General features: G+C 38.8%; 1 protein-coding gene across 4 annotated transcripts in view; it reads left to right on the top strand.

Moving 5' to 3' along the window:
- Nucleotides 1–16,013, top strand: part of med23 (mediator complex subunit 23) — a 71,656-nt gene that overhangs the window by 29,805 nt on the left and 25,838 nt on the right. For all 4 annotated transcript variants that reach the window (XM_079434126.1, XM_079434125.1, XM_079434127.1 and 1 more), the window contains 7 exons: nucleotides 88–230; nucleotides 321–495; nucleotides 1,980–2,143; nucleotides 2,404–2,528; nucleotides 5,532–5,737; nucleotides 13,344–13,524; nucleotides 15,312–15,482. In XM_079434126.1, coding sequence (XP_079290252.1) covers nucleotides 88–230; nucleotides 321–495; nucleotides 1,980–2,143; nucleotides 2,404–2,528; nucleotides 5,532–5,737; nucleotides 13,344–13,524; nucleotides 15,312–15,482 — 1,165 coding nt within the window. The remainder of the gene's footprint in view (nucleotides 1–87; nucleotides 231–320; nucleotides 496–1,979; nucleotides 2,144–2,403; nucleotides 2,529–5,531; nucleotides 5,738–13,343; nucleotides 13,525–15,311; nucleotides 15,483–16,013) is intronic.

Genomic DNA, 16,013 nt, shown 5'->3' with positions numbered 1-16,013 from the left:
ATGCAGGTGTATGTGTAATGTATTGTAGTTGTGCTCATTCATGAGTACCACATTCTCAGATGACTTTTCGTATTTTTTCCCCATTAGCTTGATCCACAGCATTGCAACCCGTGTCATTAAACTGGCCCACGCAAAGTCTAGTCTTGCCCTGGCCCCAGCCTTGGTGGAGACTTACAGCCGATTACTGGTCTACATGGAGATCGAGTCCCTCGGCATTAAGGGCTTTATCAGTAAGTCTGACGCACACTTCACAGATGTTTGTGACCTTTGAAACTGTCCTTGTGTGTGTGACTGTGTGTGTTTCTTCAACCCTCCGCTAGGTCAGCTTCTGCCGAACGTCTTCAAGTCGCACGCGTGGGGGATTCTGCACACGCTGCTGGAGATGTTCAGTTACCGCATGCACCACATTCAGCCTCATTACCGCGTGCAGCTCCTGTCACACCTTCACTCGCTCGCCGCCGTTCCACAGACCAATCAGAACCAGCTGCACCTCTGGTCAGTCTCCGCACACACTAACCCTGCACACAGCCCGTACGTCTTTTTTTTCAAATAGTTGTATTTCAGCCAAATATTGTCCTATCCTAACAAACCATACATCAATGGAAAGATTATTTATTCAGAAATCTCAGTTTCAAAAAATTTACACTTATGACTGATTTTGTGGTCCAAGGTCACATGTTGGAATGTAATGGTTACTTTTCTGAAATAAAGCAGCTTCGATGGTGTATGTGGCTGACAAATGCATTTTCCAGAGGACACAGACTTCGAAATGAGATGCAGCTAGTATTTCCACTACCTCATGCTTAAAGTTAATGAGCAAAAGTTAATAGTTATCACAGACTGCTCATGATGACTAAGATTTTGGAGCTTTTGGAAGACTTGTAATTGTGGAAAAATGTCACAATACAGTGGTGCGCAGTATAGAGCAGCACAAGTGTTAAAAGATCGTGATTTCGATCTTATTTCTAAATGACGATAATTTGCCTGTCTATTAAACCTTTGACAAATTCATATCAGAACATTCAAATCTGTGTTAGTGCTGCAGCTGACAAAGAGAGAGAGGTGATCATCTTTAGATATAATACATCTTCACAAACAGTCTTTTCAACCATACAGTATTTTTCCTGTCTTAAAGTCATTCATATCACAGATGTAATAGGATAAAAGCTTATTTGGATATAAACATTTATGTCTATGGTAGCAATCAAAATGGCAAATCTGAAATTTTTTTTGCTTCAAATTGGAGCTACAAATAACGTTTGTAGCTTGATTACAATGTTTATTGCATTGTTTCGCCAATAGGTGGTGACAAGGGACTGTTAAACATTTACTTGTCATTGAATCATTCATTCAAGAGATTCATTCAGGAATAGAACAAGTGAACTTTTGATGAGTGAGTCATTGAATCATTCATTCAAACATTTTTTTTATCATTCAAATGAAACATTTTTGAGTAGAATTGATATTTCATCACAGCCTCTAGTAGTAAATTACATGTTACTTAGCTTAGTTCATAATCGTCAGAGAATCGTGATCTCTATTTGAAACAAAAAATTCTCAATTTATCCAGAATCGTGCAGCTCCTCTTGCGCAGTACATACTCTCCACTAATAATTTTTAAATAGTTATGAAATGAAAATGTTTCATACAGTAGCATGCTATATTATAGTCTGCGTTACACTTCATTCAGCACTCAAAGCTTCCCCCTAGCATATACTAGATGTATTTTATTGTTGTGAACACACAGTGAGCTGCTGCGGTAGAAGTGCACGCTCCAACCTGTCCTAATCATGAGACGTGATTTAAGTGCTCCAAACTAACTGATAAGCCTACAGTTAAAAGTGCTGCATGTGCTGCTTAATTAATTTGACACGTGCTTTCATAAATGCATAACTTAAGTAGTATCTGTAGTGTGGCAGTGCACTGTTCCTGTGTGCTGGCCTGCTGTCTGTACTCAATCTGTGTGTTTGTGTGATCAGTGTCGAGAGTACAGCTCTGAGGTTGATCACGGCTCTGGGGAGTTCAGAGGTTCAGCCGCAGTTCACGCGTTTCCTCAATGACCCTAAAACTGTGCTGTCTGCCGAGTCAGAGGAGCTGAACCGAGCGCTGATCCTCACGCTGGCTCGAGCCACACACGTCACAGGTATTTCACACCATTAACACACTGCTGATGCCTGGACTGTTAAAAACACGCATCACAGAACTGACTTGATGATTAGTTGTCTGTCACATAGCATTTGGTTGAGTAACTTAATTTCACTAATATAAATATTTACATAAAGAGCTGGCTTTAATTGTTTATTTGCATTGTGCAGGCAACATGCTTAAAATAACTTCTGATAATATTATCAGTTTCTCCCTTACTAATGTGCTAAATCCCCCCCCCATCTGTGTGTGGTGCAGATTTCTTCACTGGCTCGGACTCCATTCAGGGCACCTGGTGTAAAGACATCCTGCAGACCATCATGAACTTCACCCCTCATAACTGGGCCTCTCACACGCTCAGCTGTTTCCCTGCTCCGCTGCAGGTACTCAAACATGTGCGCACACTCTGACTCAGAACAGTAGTGTTTCTCACACCTATGGGCAAAAACATATTTCATCTGGCTACAGGATCATTAACAGCACTTGGTGTTGCCTTGGCTTCACTGCTTACACACAACAATAGACATAAACCAATGAATGCAAGCTCTTTTGAACCATCTTTTTTTTAATGAGTCAGTCTTGAATTTACAAATCACCTGCCTGAAGTTACCTAACTGAACCGATCATATCTGATTGAAATCAAACATGTTCTGTTTGGAGTCTGCTTAAAGGAATAGTTCACAACAAAAATGAAAATCTGATGGAATTGTGCTCACTCTCAGGCCATCCCAGATGTAGATGAGTTTCTTCATCAGATTTGGAGAAAATGTGTCTCTGCATCAGTGTCTCAGCAATGGATGCTCTGCAGTGAATGGGTGCCGTCAGAATGAGAGTCCAAACATCTGATAAACACATCACAATAATCCACACCACTCCAGTCCATTAGTTAACATCTGGAGAAGAGAAAAGCTGTGTGCATGTAATAAATCCACTGGAGTGGTGTGAAATACTTGTGGATTATAGTGATGTTTTTATCAGCTGTTTGGACTCTCATTCTGACGGCACCCATTCACTGCAGAGCATCCATTGCTGAGACACTGATGCAATGCTAAAAAAAAAGAAACAAACTCAACTACTTCTTGGATGGCCTGAGAGAGTAAATTTTCGGTAACACAATATTGTAGGGTGTCTTAACTAGTTGCTTATTTGCATGCATATTAGCCTTTTATTAGTACAAATTAAGCACATATTAATGCCTTATTCTACAGCCCTAATCCTACCCAATACCTAAAATTAAGAACTACCTTACTAACTATTAATAAGCAGCAAATTTGTAGAGGGAAAAGTTGTAGTTAATAGTGAATAAGTGGTTCCTATTCTAAAGTGTTACCAAATTTTCATTTATTAATTATTCCTTTACTACAATGTATTACAGTTCATGGGTTTGGTTCAGTAAATACTTGGTACATCGTTCTTAAGCCCAAAGTATACTTTTTTGCATATAAATTTATGCTAAAGTTTTGCACATGAAGTTATGCTGTCCTTTGAATGTATACTCCATTGGACCACATGACAAAAACTGGGCCTCCAAACCATGCACACTGCAATAGTTTGACATTTATAATTCTAGGCTCATGCACAGACTAACCATAGTATGCATCGTCTTAAAAAATCATACTGCAACTGTACGATGACTGCATAACCTGCTAATGACAACATTAAAACTATTAAACTATAAAACTCTTTCAGAATTTTTTTTATTGGCAAAACTGACAGAGCACAATTAATTTTGATGTGTGTGTAAACTCTCATTAGTTGGCAATTTATTTCACACTAGATGGATGGATAGATGATTTTGAATTAATTGCACGTATTAATGCTGACAACCCTAATTAGTATATCCATATATATATATATATATATATGGATATTTTGGGCTTTAGAGATGCCGTAATTAGGAAATTAAACTTTAAAATCGTCTGTATTTTTTAATACCCAATGTAAATTCTCATGATTTTGGGCTGAAATGTGGCCTGGACTGGTTTTTGTGAGAGGTGCTCACAGAGGCTGTCCGTCTGCTGCAGGAATGCTAGTACACTAGTGGAGCTCTAGTGCGTCTAAAGGATGACTGAAGCTTTTAAATGTACTGGTTGACGTCACTCCCTTTCAGGATGTCTTAGGTCCTTCATCTTCAGTGTTTTGATGCTGTGTTTGTAATGAAGATCTGTAACATGGGTAGGAAATGGAGTGCTTCTGGACATCTGGAGTAATCTTCTGTTGTTTGAAAGCTTTCTCAATAGGGAACATGAGGACTTGGTTTACGTTGGGATTATGTTGTTACTGCTTTACAGCACTCATATGGTACTTCTGCTACATTCCATTAAATTGCAAATATTAAAGTCAAAATATTCAACTTCCAACTTGGACAAGTACATTAAAATGTCACAACGTCATACTTCTGACTTGGAAACCAATGTAGATATATCATATACTCTGGTTTTTGCATTGCAACATTGCAGCAACCAGAGACAAATGCATAAACAGTAAAGGATCCTCTGTCAAACAGATGTTGGTTGGCTCTGAATAGCCTCATTTATCCTCTGCAGTTTGTTTGCAATGAGATGTCTGTTTGCTATTGAAGTGTTTTCACTTTGTTTCCCTATGAGCTGTCATCTGAGCATTTGTTCTTGAACACTTTTATGGTTAGAACTCGAAAGTCAGAGAGCTACCAAGAATATAGGAATATCCAACGTTTTTCTCAATGCTTAAAGGGGTCATCGGATGCCCATTTTCCACAAGTTGATATGATTTCTTAATGAAAAGTCTGTAACATAGTTTGGCTAAAATTTCTCAATGGTAGTTTAAAAAAAAATCTTTTTAAACCTGTCAAAAACTGCTCTTGTCAGAGCAAGCTGTTTTGGAGTATTTTCCTTTAAATGCAAATGAGCTCTGCTGACTCCGCCCCTCTCTTCCGAGCCACTCTCTGAGGGACTGTTTACTTTAGCCGCATTCATCCTGAAACTTGCTGATTAGCACATTATTAGGAAAGGCGATTTGCAAAGCTGATTACAGGACCGGCTTTACTGACAAGATGCGCATTAAATATTGCATGCGATATATCGTGCAGCCCTAATGTGGACACACACTTCCAACACACATTTATGTTCAAACAACTTGAAAAGTGAATTTTGCATCCGATGACCCCTTTAACACCAAGGACAGTCCACAGCAAAGCTATAACGATAACGGCACAGAGGAACAATATTGTTGGAATCACTTTCAGCAAGATTTTTCCAGCTGATGAACAATAAAAATTGTCAGCTGACTTTAAAGAGCTGGAGCTGTGGATGCTGATATAGTTATTGTCATAGATGTCTGTATAGTTCTTGGTGGAGCTTTAATCAGATTCATAATAACTTCACTTCTCTCTCGTGTTCATTTCCCAGGCGTTCTTCAAGCAGAATAACGTTCCACAGGAGAGCCGTTTTAACCTGAAGAAGAACGTGGAGGAGGAGTACAGGAAGTGGAAGTCTATGACTGTTGAGAACGACATCATCACACACTTCTCAATGCAGGGCTCGCCGCCCCTCTTCCTGTGTCTGCTGTGGAAGATGCTGCTGGAGACGGACCAGATCAACCAGATCGGCTTCAGGTGCGTCACTCAGGTTCTCACCACCTGTTTCAGTACACCTCACAAGATTTGTGATTTAAAGTATGGTTCATCCATCCAGATCCTGTTCTTTTCAGGATGTCCTGAACGTCTAGCTAATAGTTTTTTGACCACAGTGTCGGACCGAGTCCCAAAACACACTTGTAGCCAATCAGCAGTAAGGGGCGTGTCTAGTAATGATAGAGCACTCAATTTGAGTGGATATTAGCAGATCGACTATACATAGAGAGATGACCGATAAACAAAAGAGGAAAATATCAGAGAAACAAAACATTAAAAAGAAGGGTTACGATCAGCCAAAAGGTAGGACCCGTGTAAATATCGGAGCATTATTGCAGCGGTGAAGTGAACTTGAGGAGTGGGAAGGGCTCGAATCGGACGCCGACTGCGTTGTTTCTTGATAGGTGAGTAATGCTGAATTTGCATGGTTTTACACAGCTTATCTGTGTTGGCTTTTGTCTGAAAATGCTTGTGTGTCATCTTCGCTTGTTTCTGCGATCGTCGTTATGCCAGGGTTGTGTACTTATGTGTGGGGCGGAGATATCAAAATAGGGGCGAGGTCCTGTTGGGGTATGGGCGTGTTTGTTTTGGTGCTTTCAAATATCAACATCTTCAACATCAAAAATCACTTAGTGCACCTTTAAGCTGGTAAAAACCTTCTGTCAGTGCTTTCTCTGGTGTGTCTGAACTGGGATGTGAACTTAGGGTGTATTCACACCTGTCTTGTTTGGTTCGATTGAATCGAGCTCAAGTTGGTTTCCCCTCTTGGTGCGGATATTTTGGGCAGGTGTGAATACAGCCATCGCACTCAGGTGCGGACCAAACAACCTTACCGAGAACCAGCTGAAGAGGTGGTCTCGGTCCGCTTCCAAACGAACTCTGGTACGGTTCATTTAAGGTGTGAATATGACCCGACCTCGATCCCACCCAATTGCAGAAATCACACTCAGAAACAGACTGCTCGAGCATATAGGGCTGTTGTTTGTGTTTCAGTGGCTTAAATCACTTGTTTTTAAACCACAATGCTTAAAAATGCATGCAAATAATGAGTTTTTGTGACCACGGCACACAGCAACATGACGTGAATGCACTAAGTAGGCTAATAAGCTTGCCGCAAAGCCCCAGCAAAAGTTACCATGAATATGTCGGGGGGAAATAATAAGGAGATATGTGAATTATTTAATAATAAACTAGTGTTTTCTGAGTCAGTGTCACAAAGATGAAGTTGACGATCCTGACTCGCCGTCTCATTGGATGCGCCTTTAGAGAGAAAGCACTTTCTGCTATAAGCTGTCATTTTAGTTTTTATTAGTTTGTCACGTTCATACTCTTTTTAGTCTAGTCAAGTTTCAGTCAACTAAAAGTCTGAGCATTTTAGTCTTATTTTAGTCAGAATTATCCATGACTATTTTCATCTAGTTTTAGTCGACGAAAACTGATGACATTTAGTCTAGTTTTAGTCAATAAAAATAGCATTTTAGTCTCTTTGTAGTATAATATAGTATAAGTACCTAGTAGCAGTGGCATACCGTGGGGTTTCAGTCAGGGCCTTCAGTAAGCAACTGTAAACTACATGTACACATCTTACACATCTGTTACAGCTAACGCAGCTATATGCATATAATGCACATATTATGCTGCACACAGGCTCTCAACAAACAATGACAGCTGATCAACTATTTTAATAGTAGGCTAGATTGGGTTGTATTAAATGCAGAGTAAATTTCCCTACATGGTCAGTAAAAGTAATCCACCAATACACAGGTCACTATGCACATTCATGCCACTCTAAAATGACGAAGCAGCAAAACTGTACAAATGCTGGACATCCACACACTACACCACAGTATTATCAACGCACCACATACACCTTCACATGCGGGGAAGTCGTGGCCTAATGTTAGAGAGTCGGACTCGTAATCCAAAGGTGTGTGTGTGTGTTCACTGCTGTGTGTGTGTGTGTGTGTTCACTGCTGTGTGTGTGTGTGTGTGTTCACTGCTGTGTGTGTACTGCTGTGTGTGTGTGTGTGTTCACTGCTGTGTGTGTGTGTGTGTGTGTGTTCACTGCTGTGTGTGTGTGTTCACTGCTGTGTGTGTGTGTGTGTGTTCACTGCTGTGTGTGTGTGTGTGTGTGTGTGTGTGTGTTCACTGCTGTGTGTGTGTGTGTGTGTTCACTGCTGTGTGTGTGCACGTTGGATGGGTTAAATGCAGAGCACGAATTCCGAGTATGGGTCACCATACTTGGCAGTATGTCACTTCACACCTCCATAACAATGTGCATGATACAATACTCATCAAATAATAAAGCACTCACCTGTCACTTGTAAATAAAGTCCATGGGTCTGTCATTCCATGCCCCTTTACTCGGATTTAAAAGTAAACACAGCCAACAAAGTAACTTGTGCTCGGTGCTAGCTGTTAGCCACTCATAGGTGCAATCTTTGAAATGGCGCATAAAACCTTTGCTGGCCTTTGTTAGCGAATTCACTTTGGGTGTAGGTCTTCCTTTCTCAGTTATTCTCTTTTGTCTGCAAAAGTGCGCCTTGATAAAGACGATTTTAGTAGATCTGCAACAAGAGCTGGTGAAGGCGCCGATGACTGCAGCTGTCATTTTCTTTTCGTTTACTTTCATGTTTGTACCTTGTACCACTTTCATGTTTGTACCTTGTACCACTTTCATGTTTGTACCTTTGTACCACTATGGCTTTTCATGGAAAAGCCATAGTGAATAAGTGTTCCCTATTCTAAAGATTTACCAAAGATCCTCCTTGGTTTCTTTAAACCAGGGGTCTCCAACCTTTTTTAGGGGACCGTGGGTGGGGGGGGGGGGGGGGGGGGTGGATGGGGTCTTTAAAACCGGTCTATTCATTTATACTGTTATCAGCAGCATCTGAAGTGACACAACAACAAATAGAAATGTAAGGCTTTGTTTCATTTTCAAATTATAACACAAAGCAATGAAGGGCCCTGTGAAGTCCATTTAAATTTTCCCAAATCCTGTTTTAATTTCGTACAAATTATGCTTTTTTTTTTTTCATTTGAATTTTTCTGGATTCGTTTTTTTTCACTTAAGTTTTTAATTTCTGTTCTCAGTTTTCATGATTAAATTGGAAGGCGGACATGAAATTGAGGAGGAGATTATTGCTAAATGAGGAGCTCCTTCTACAATCTGGAACTGGTTTGGTCAGGGCTGTACAGTGTGACGAATAATTGGTCTGAGCCTTGAATAAATGTACTACAGTAGCATGTGTGTGATAGTTTTGCATGTGTATGAGCCTGTTTACCAACCTGTTGTCCAACAAAGATATCCTTTATTGATGTGCTTTTTCCCCAAATTAACTTGAAAGTTGTGTTTGAAATAACTTTTTTATGACCAGATGTGGTTTCATATTACAGAATGATAGTATTATATACAATGACAAATGCTATATTGATTAGCATTGCATTAGCTATAAATATACTTTCCTTAAAAAAAAACAAGATTGCGTGAACACAGATAAACGATATATTTTGTGCAATCGTATGTTTGTCTTTAAGTTTCATCAGTTAAAATGTCTCTATCTCCGTTGTGCGTTTTATTCAAGGATAACTGGATACCTTTGTCCATATTAGGGATTTCCTGGAGCATTGTCTGTAGTATTACTTATGTGATGCATATGTGGAGTTTCTGCGCAAGGGCGCCCTCCGGCTTCCGGTATAAATTAAACCGTCATTACATTACGTGTGTGCTCAGTAATGCTCACAACACCCTGTTTTGGGTAAAAATAGGAAAGATAATACTTTTCTCTTAAGAAACAGGATTCCCTGAATTATCGTCATTTGATATAGTTATCGCAACAAATACCAGCAATATCGTGATATATTTTTAAGCCCATATCGCCCATCCATATTAAAAGTAAAAAAGTGCATTTTAGGGCCCTATGAAAAATGTTTTATTTTTTCTCCAATTACATTTTATTTTTCCCAAATTCTGTGTTTTGCTTTTTTATTTATCTGGATTCCATTTTAATTGGTTAATTCAATTTTAAGATTAAAAAGGTATGTCTAATTAGCTGAAATCATAAAATTATTACAGCTTAATTTATTAAATTATTTACAATAATAGGGCCCTATGAAATATTTCTTCAGACATTCTGTGTTATTTTTTCTGGATTTATGATTTAATACAGATATCATAAAAAAATGTTGCTGATCAAATGAAGGTATGACAAATTAGTTAATCTTTTAAAATATAATTCAATATATTAATATAAATAAAATTCAATAGTTTATTTTTTCTTTTTTTGACAAAGAAATGGCTGCACGGTAAAGGTTTACTGTTTAAATTAAAGCATTTGAAAGACTTTGTAAGTATTCCTTAAAGTTTAAAATAATTATTACTTATTAACCTATTATTTAAGTTATTACTTTGAGAAGCACATTCTACTGTACAATAGTAATATATTTCTGTCGCCAATTATATTTTGACGGTTTGTAGTGAAGATTTTCAGTGTCAGTGTGTTTCAAGTGTGTTTGAAGTGACTTTCAGAGCAGCTCTGGAGATGAAGTTCATGTGTTCATGTCTCGTATAGAGACGCAGATGCTTAAAAACACGGAGTGTCACATGCGTACTTCTACTTGAGTTTTTTTATGGGATTGAAAACCATTTCACATAGGGTGGGAGCATTAATTCATGTAATAACACTAATTGGGACCCTGGACCACAAAACCAGTCATAATGGTCAATTATTTTAATAAATCATCTTTCCATTGATGTATGGTTTGTTATGATAGGACAATATTTGACTGAGATACAACTATATGAAAATCTGAAATCTGAGGGAGCAAAAAAAAAATATTTCTCAAAAATATTGAGAAAATCACCTTTAAACTTGTCCAAATTAAGTCCTTAGCAATGCATATTACTAATCAAAAATTAAGTTTTGATATATTTATGGTAGGAAATTTACAAAATGTCTTCATGGAACATGATCTTTACGTAATATCCTAATGATTTTTTGGCATAAAAGCGCTATACAAATAAACTTGAATTGAATTGAATAAAAGAAAAATGTATAATTTTGACCCATACAATGTATTGTTAGCTATTGCTACAAATATACCTGTGCTACTGATGACCGCTTTTGTGCTGCAGGGACACACTGTTTTCTTTACCACTAACACTGCTTCATTGTACTGTGACTTCAGCTGAAATCACTGACCCTGTAGAGGATTGTGTGTGTTCCTGCACGTCTGGCTGGTGTTTTAATGTTTCACAACCCCCTGTACTGTCTGCAGCGCTCCTCATCTGTCTCTCTGAATGGCTGATCTTAGTATGATGTGTGTGTTTGTGTGGTCTAATGTCATCAGAGGCTGCAGCTGCTCTCGGCCGTATAAAGGTTGCTTGTGCTGGGCTGAATGGAGCGGTCCTGTGTGATCCACTTTATTCACCAGTCACGAGCTCTGCCTCATTACACAGCCAGGGCTGCAGGCTATGTGTTTCTGCCTCTTTCTCAGAGCAATCAAAGGGATACACATGCCGTGTTGTTTTAAATCACTGTTCAGCTGAATGTTCAGACTGTCAGATGACCGTAAACACAGACTCCACGTTAAGATGCTTACGCTGCGCTTATGCTCTCCGCTCATTCTTATTCTCTGTCTCTTCTACTTTCCTAGCACTGTGTTCTGTCCCTTGAACCAGTAATGTTGTTCAAGGTTTCCTTCAACGTTTAGTTTTTCATGGTCGTTTTTCACCCTCTTCCTGACTCTATAATTAAGCTGAACACTTAAGAGTATTATATGTAAATGACACAATAATAATAATAATAATATTTAATGACACATTTTTACTACAGTATTATCAGTGAATTTCAGTGAACTTGTACATTACTGTTTAGGATCAGATTTATTTTTTTAAAGGCATTTATAATGTTCCAAAAATTTATATTTCCAATAAATGCTGTTCTTTTGAACTTTCTTTTCATCTGAAAAATAGCATGCATCACAGTTCCCCCAAAAATATTGTGCAGCACAACTGTGTTCAACATTGATGATAATCAGAAATGTTTCTTGAGCAGCAAATCAGCATATTAGAAGATCATGTGACACTGAAGACTGGAGTAATGATGCTGAAAATACAGCTGCACATCACAGAAATACATTACAGTTTAATAGATATTCACATAGAGAACAGCTGTTTGAAATTGTAATAACATTTCACCGTTTTATTGTTTTTTCCTGTATTCTTGATTAAATCAATGCTGCCGTGGTGAACTGAAGAGGCTTTTTTCAGAACGAGCCCAGACTGGAGTCAATCACTGATTTCTAACTCTTACTAAAAAGAGCAGGACAGCCCTGTTCTCCATCATCTCTATTGCCTTTTTGTTGGGTTTGGTCTTGAGTTGGTCAGGTTTAGTCTGGTACATAAGGGTCTAGATTCCTGTGGCTCTTGTGTATCTTCAGTTATCAGCGTCTCTGAAACTCTCTGTCTTCAGAAGACATGACTCGCTCTCTTCTGACGTGTTTCTTCCCGTCAGTGTTTCCTGACTCCTGCTGTCTCCTGTTCTCTCTGGTTTATCTCTGTCTCTTGAGAGAGATGCAGCCGGTTCTTGACAGTAGCTTTGCTGTGAGTTTTCTCTGAGCTGAACATTGTCGACAGAAGGCTGTGTTTTTACAGAACTGTGTAACTGGACTGTGACATTGCCAAAGCCCTTTAATACATTGATGAAATGACGGATGCTTCAGTATTTTATGGCTCATGTAGTCTGATGTAATGAGAATATGGAGATAAAAACAGCTTAATTTTATTCACAGACTCAAACTGAGCAAAAATGCAATTTGGTGCAGATACTAATATTTATATGCTGAAATTCTGATGTTTGTAATGTAAATCGATGAGATCTTAATAACAGTACAGCAGTCTTTACATACAAATTATATAAATAAATATCAGTCATCGCTATATATTTCCAGTATGTCTTAGTAAGCTGAGACTGAAATGATCCAAACATATAATGCAATGCTGATTGAGAGATGAAGAAATAAACGCTCCTCAGAAGATGTGAGATGAAGATCATTCCTCCGCTGAGGAACAGAGAAAGTAAAGCTTCTGGAAACAAACGCTCCTCTAAAGATCCTGATGATCAGATTTGAGACGCACTGATTTTTCTAGAATCAAGTAAAGCTGAGCTGCTTCAGTCCAGTAAGAGTTCATCTGGAGATATGACTGCAGTTATTCTGATGCTTACTTGATCAAAATCAGTCAAGATTTGACAGCAGAAAGACTCGTGAAGCACCAGCTCAAACTCTACGTTTCTACAATTACACTAAAATACATTACATTACTTAATAAACAAAACTATAAACTATCAATCAGACGACAGAAGACATGAGGAGATTGTGTGAAACAATCTTTTTTTTGATCATGTTGATCGCTGAGGCCTTAGACATTTGCGTATCAAACATGACATAGTAGCTTTATAGGCCTATTAAAATGAAACGAGTGTAAAAGCAGCTTTCATAGCAGCCAAACAAACCAAACTCTGACCTCAGATGGACTCCAGTGTGATTAAAGCCCAATGTTAATTGTTCTGTGACGTCCTCTCCTCAGGGTGCTGGAGCGCATCGGGGCGCGGGCGCTGGTGGCCCACGTGCGGACCTTTGCAGACTTCCTAGTGTACGAGTTCAGCACGTCCGCCGGAGGACAGCAGCTCAACAAGTGCATCGAGATCCTCAACGACATGGTGTGGAAGTACAACATCGTGACGCTGGACAGACTCATCCTGTGCCTGGTGAGCCCTGACCTCACTACAGCTAGCAGTCATTAGAGTACCTTCTAACAATTCATTTTGATAGACCAACAACACATTCTGCTGACTATGAGTAGCTTTGCATGTACATGTCAACGTATTGTACTAACCCTAATCCTAAACAGTCCAATACTCTAATGAGAGTTGGTTTGCATGTATCTGCAGAGATAATATTTATAGTTAGTAGAATGTCTAAAGTGGACTATAAGAATAAAGTATAACCATATATTTTGTTTAATGATTTGTATTTATATGCACCAGTATAACAATGCATACGTCATGTATGTGTTGTCTAATATTAATAATCATATTACTTTTTGTCACCTCAATACCATGGTAAAAATATAACTATGGTTTCTAGGTATTTGTATGAAAAACAGTAGTCTATATACATTTAATATAAATGCACAAACGCTATAGCTTAATCTCAAAAAAACTAATTATATTTAATTACTCCTTTTAATACATTTAATTAATGTCTACATTAATAAGATAATAGAATTTGATGCAAATACCCACATTTCCACCGTGGAAAGAAAACTGCATTTGTGCAACTGAGGTTTAAATCAGAGACATTATTTAAATCTATGCATATTCATCGTTTCTGATTTGATGTAGTCGTTTTCAAAAAGCAGTATGTTTATATTTCCAGTGATTCAGCTGTGCTTGGTTTCATGCTTGACTCATGGATTTATTGGAAACATTATCTGTGTGTCAGAAGCTAACAGAAGGCCAGCTCTCGACTGTGTAAACAGCCTGAGGATTGGGCTTCTCATCCTCTGATCAATCAGCTTCCTGCTGTACTGATCATGCTCCATTTATCAGTCCGATCGAAGCGTCACATCAGTGACACTGACCCTTCCTGCTGCGCTCCTGTGCTTCTCAGCTCCGTCTGAAGATCTGGCTGCAATCAGATCCTGGGGCCACTTGTTTAAAAAGTTTAATCTGGATCAGAATGATCTGGGAATCCCATGTTTTGCTGTCCAGGATCAGGAAAGCCATCTTACTTTTGTGCCAGTTTTTCAAAGCAAAATTTGGATTGGACTGGACCAGATACACACATTTTCAGATTTCCAAATCTGGATTACTACTGCTCTACAGAGCCCCTAAAAGGACATGGTGATGGGGGAAAAAATGTTTTGCATTGCGTTTACACAAATAACTACTTCTGACTGGTCCATCGCCGATGATTGTGCCAATGTAGTTTACAATCAGTGATTAAAAAAACAAACGTGAAATTAAATAATAGATTTTTGTTTGATATTGACAGCTACTTGGGGATATATTACATAAATCATCATAAATGGCAGTGACTGCTCTAAAATATGAAACGCCAATGTTTCAGGAGTTTATAACATGCTTATTCGATAACTCTATTTATGTATATGCTTTATTTTTTTAAGCTTAATTGTTTTTTTCTAAGGCATTGTTAGATGCCAGTGTTTCCTGTTATAGCTATGCAAAGATTTGAGTCCAAAAACGGTATCATGCTATTAAACTAAAGTATCCCAATCTTACTAAAACAACACAACACAGAACTGAGGATTTAATCCAGATCAAAACCAAGATTGGATTTTGTGAACTAATCCGAAATCTTTTAGAGCAACCCATTTTCAAGATTTGATCCAATCCGATGGCCAAAATCCGATCCGATTACTTTTGAACAACTGGGCCCTGTTTCCAGTTCCTGAGAGATGTGCTGTCTCAACACGCTACACTGAACAAACGTTTCCAAACAAATGCACTGAAGGTTGTGTGTTTCCACGCAGGCGATGAGGAGTCACGAGGGGAACGAGGCTCAGGTCTGCTACTTCATCATCCAGCTCCTCCTCCTCAAACCCAACGACTTCCGCAACCGCGTCAGTGATTTCGTGAAGGAGAACGCTCCCGAACACTGGCTGCAGAGTGACTGGCATACCAAACACATGACCTACCACAAGGTAACACACACAGTCTGCTACACGCTAACAACACGTGATAGTTCCCCAGGTCAGATTTCAATACGTAGAAGCTATAATGCTGCTACCCTGTTTTTTACAGTAAGGTTCCTGTAATCTCACAGCTGCTGTGTTTTCCTCAGTGCTTCAAACATTAATGCTGCCAGTGCAGGTTAAGGTTAGTAGGGTTAGTATTTGATTCAGCCTTATGTATGGAATCAGCTCTAGAATTGACTGGCATGACCAATAAAATCTTTAGAATTGTCTGGGGAAAAAATCATGCATTAACAACACACAGCGAGCACACAATGGCACATTAGATAATGGCGGCAGCAGCAGCACCCAGCAAGCTATTGCAAAATGTGTGTAGAGTCTGTGCTCAGATTTTCTATTCATCCACTGCTCTCCAGACATAACAAAACAAACTGAAATATACAGTGTGCTTGCAGATGTCACATTTACTTACCAAGAGTATCGAACAAAACTCTGTATATCTACCAAAGATTTGATGGCATCTAGCTCACAAACTCTCAC

This window comes from Barbus barbus (assembly GCF_936440315.1).
Source record: "Barbus barbus genome assembly, chromosome: 14".
In the NCBI taxonomy this organism is placed as follows: domain Eukaryota; kingdom Metazoa; phylum Chordata; class Actinopteri; order Cypriniformes; family Cyprinidae; genus Barbus; species Barbus barbus.
The sequence above is the reverse complement of the archived record's forward strand: the minus strand, read 5'-3'. Positions and strand labels throughout refer to the sequence as shown.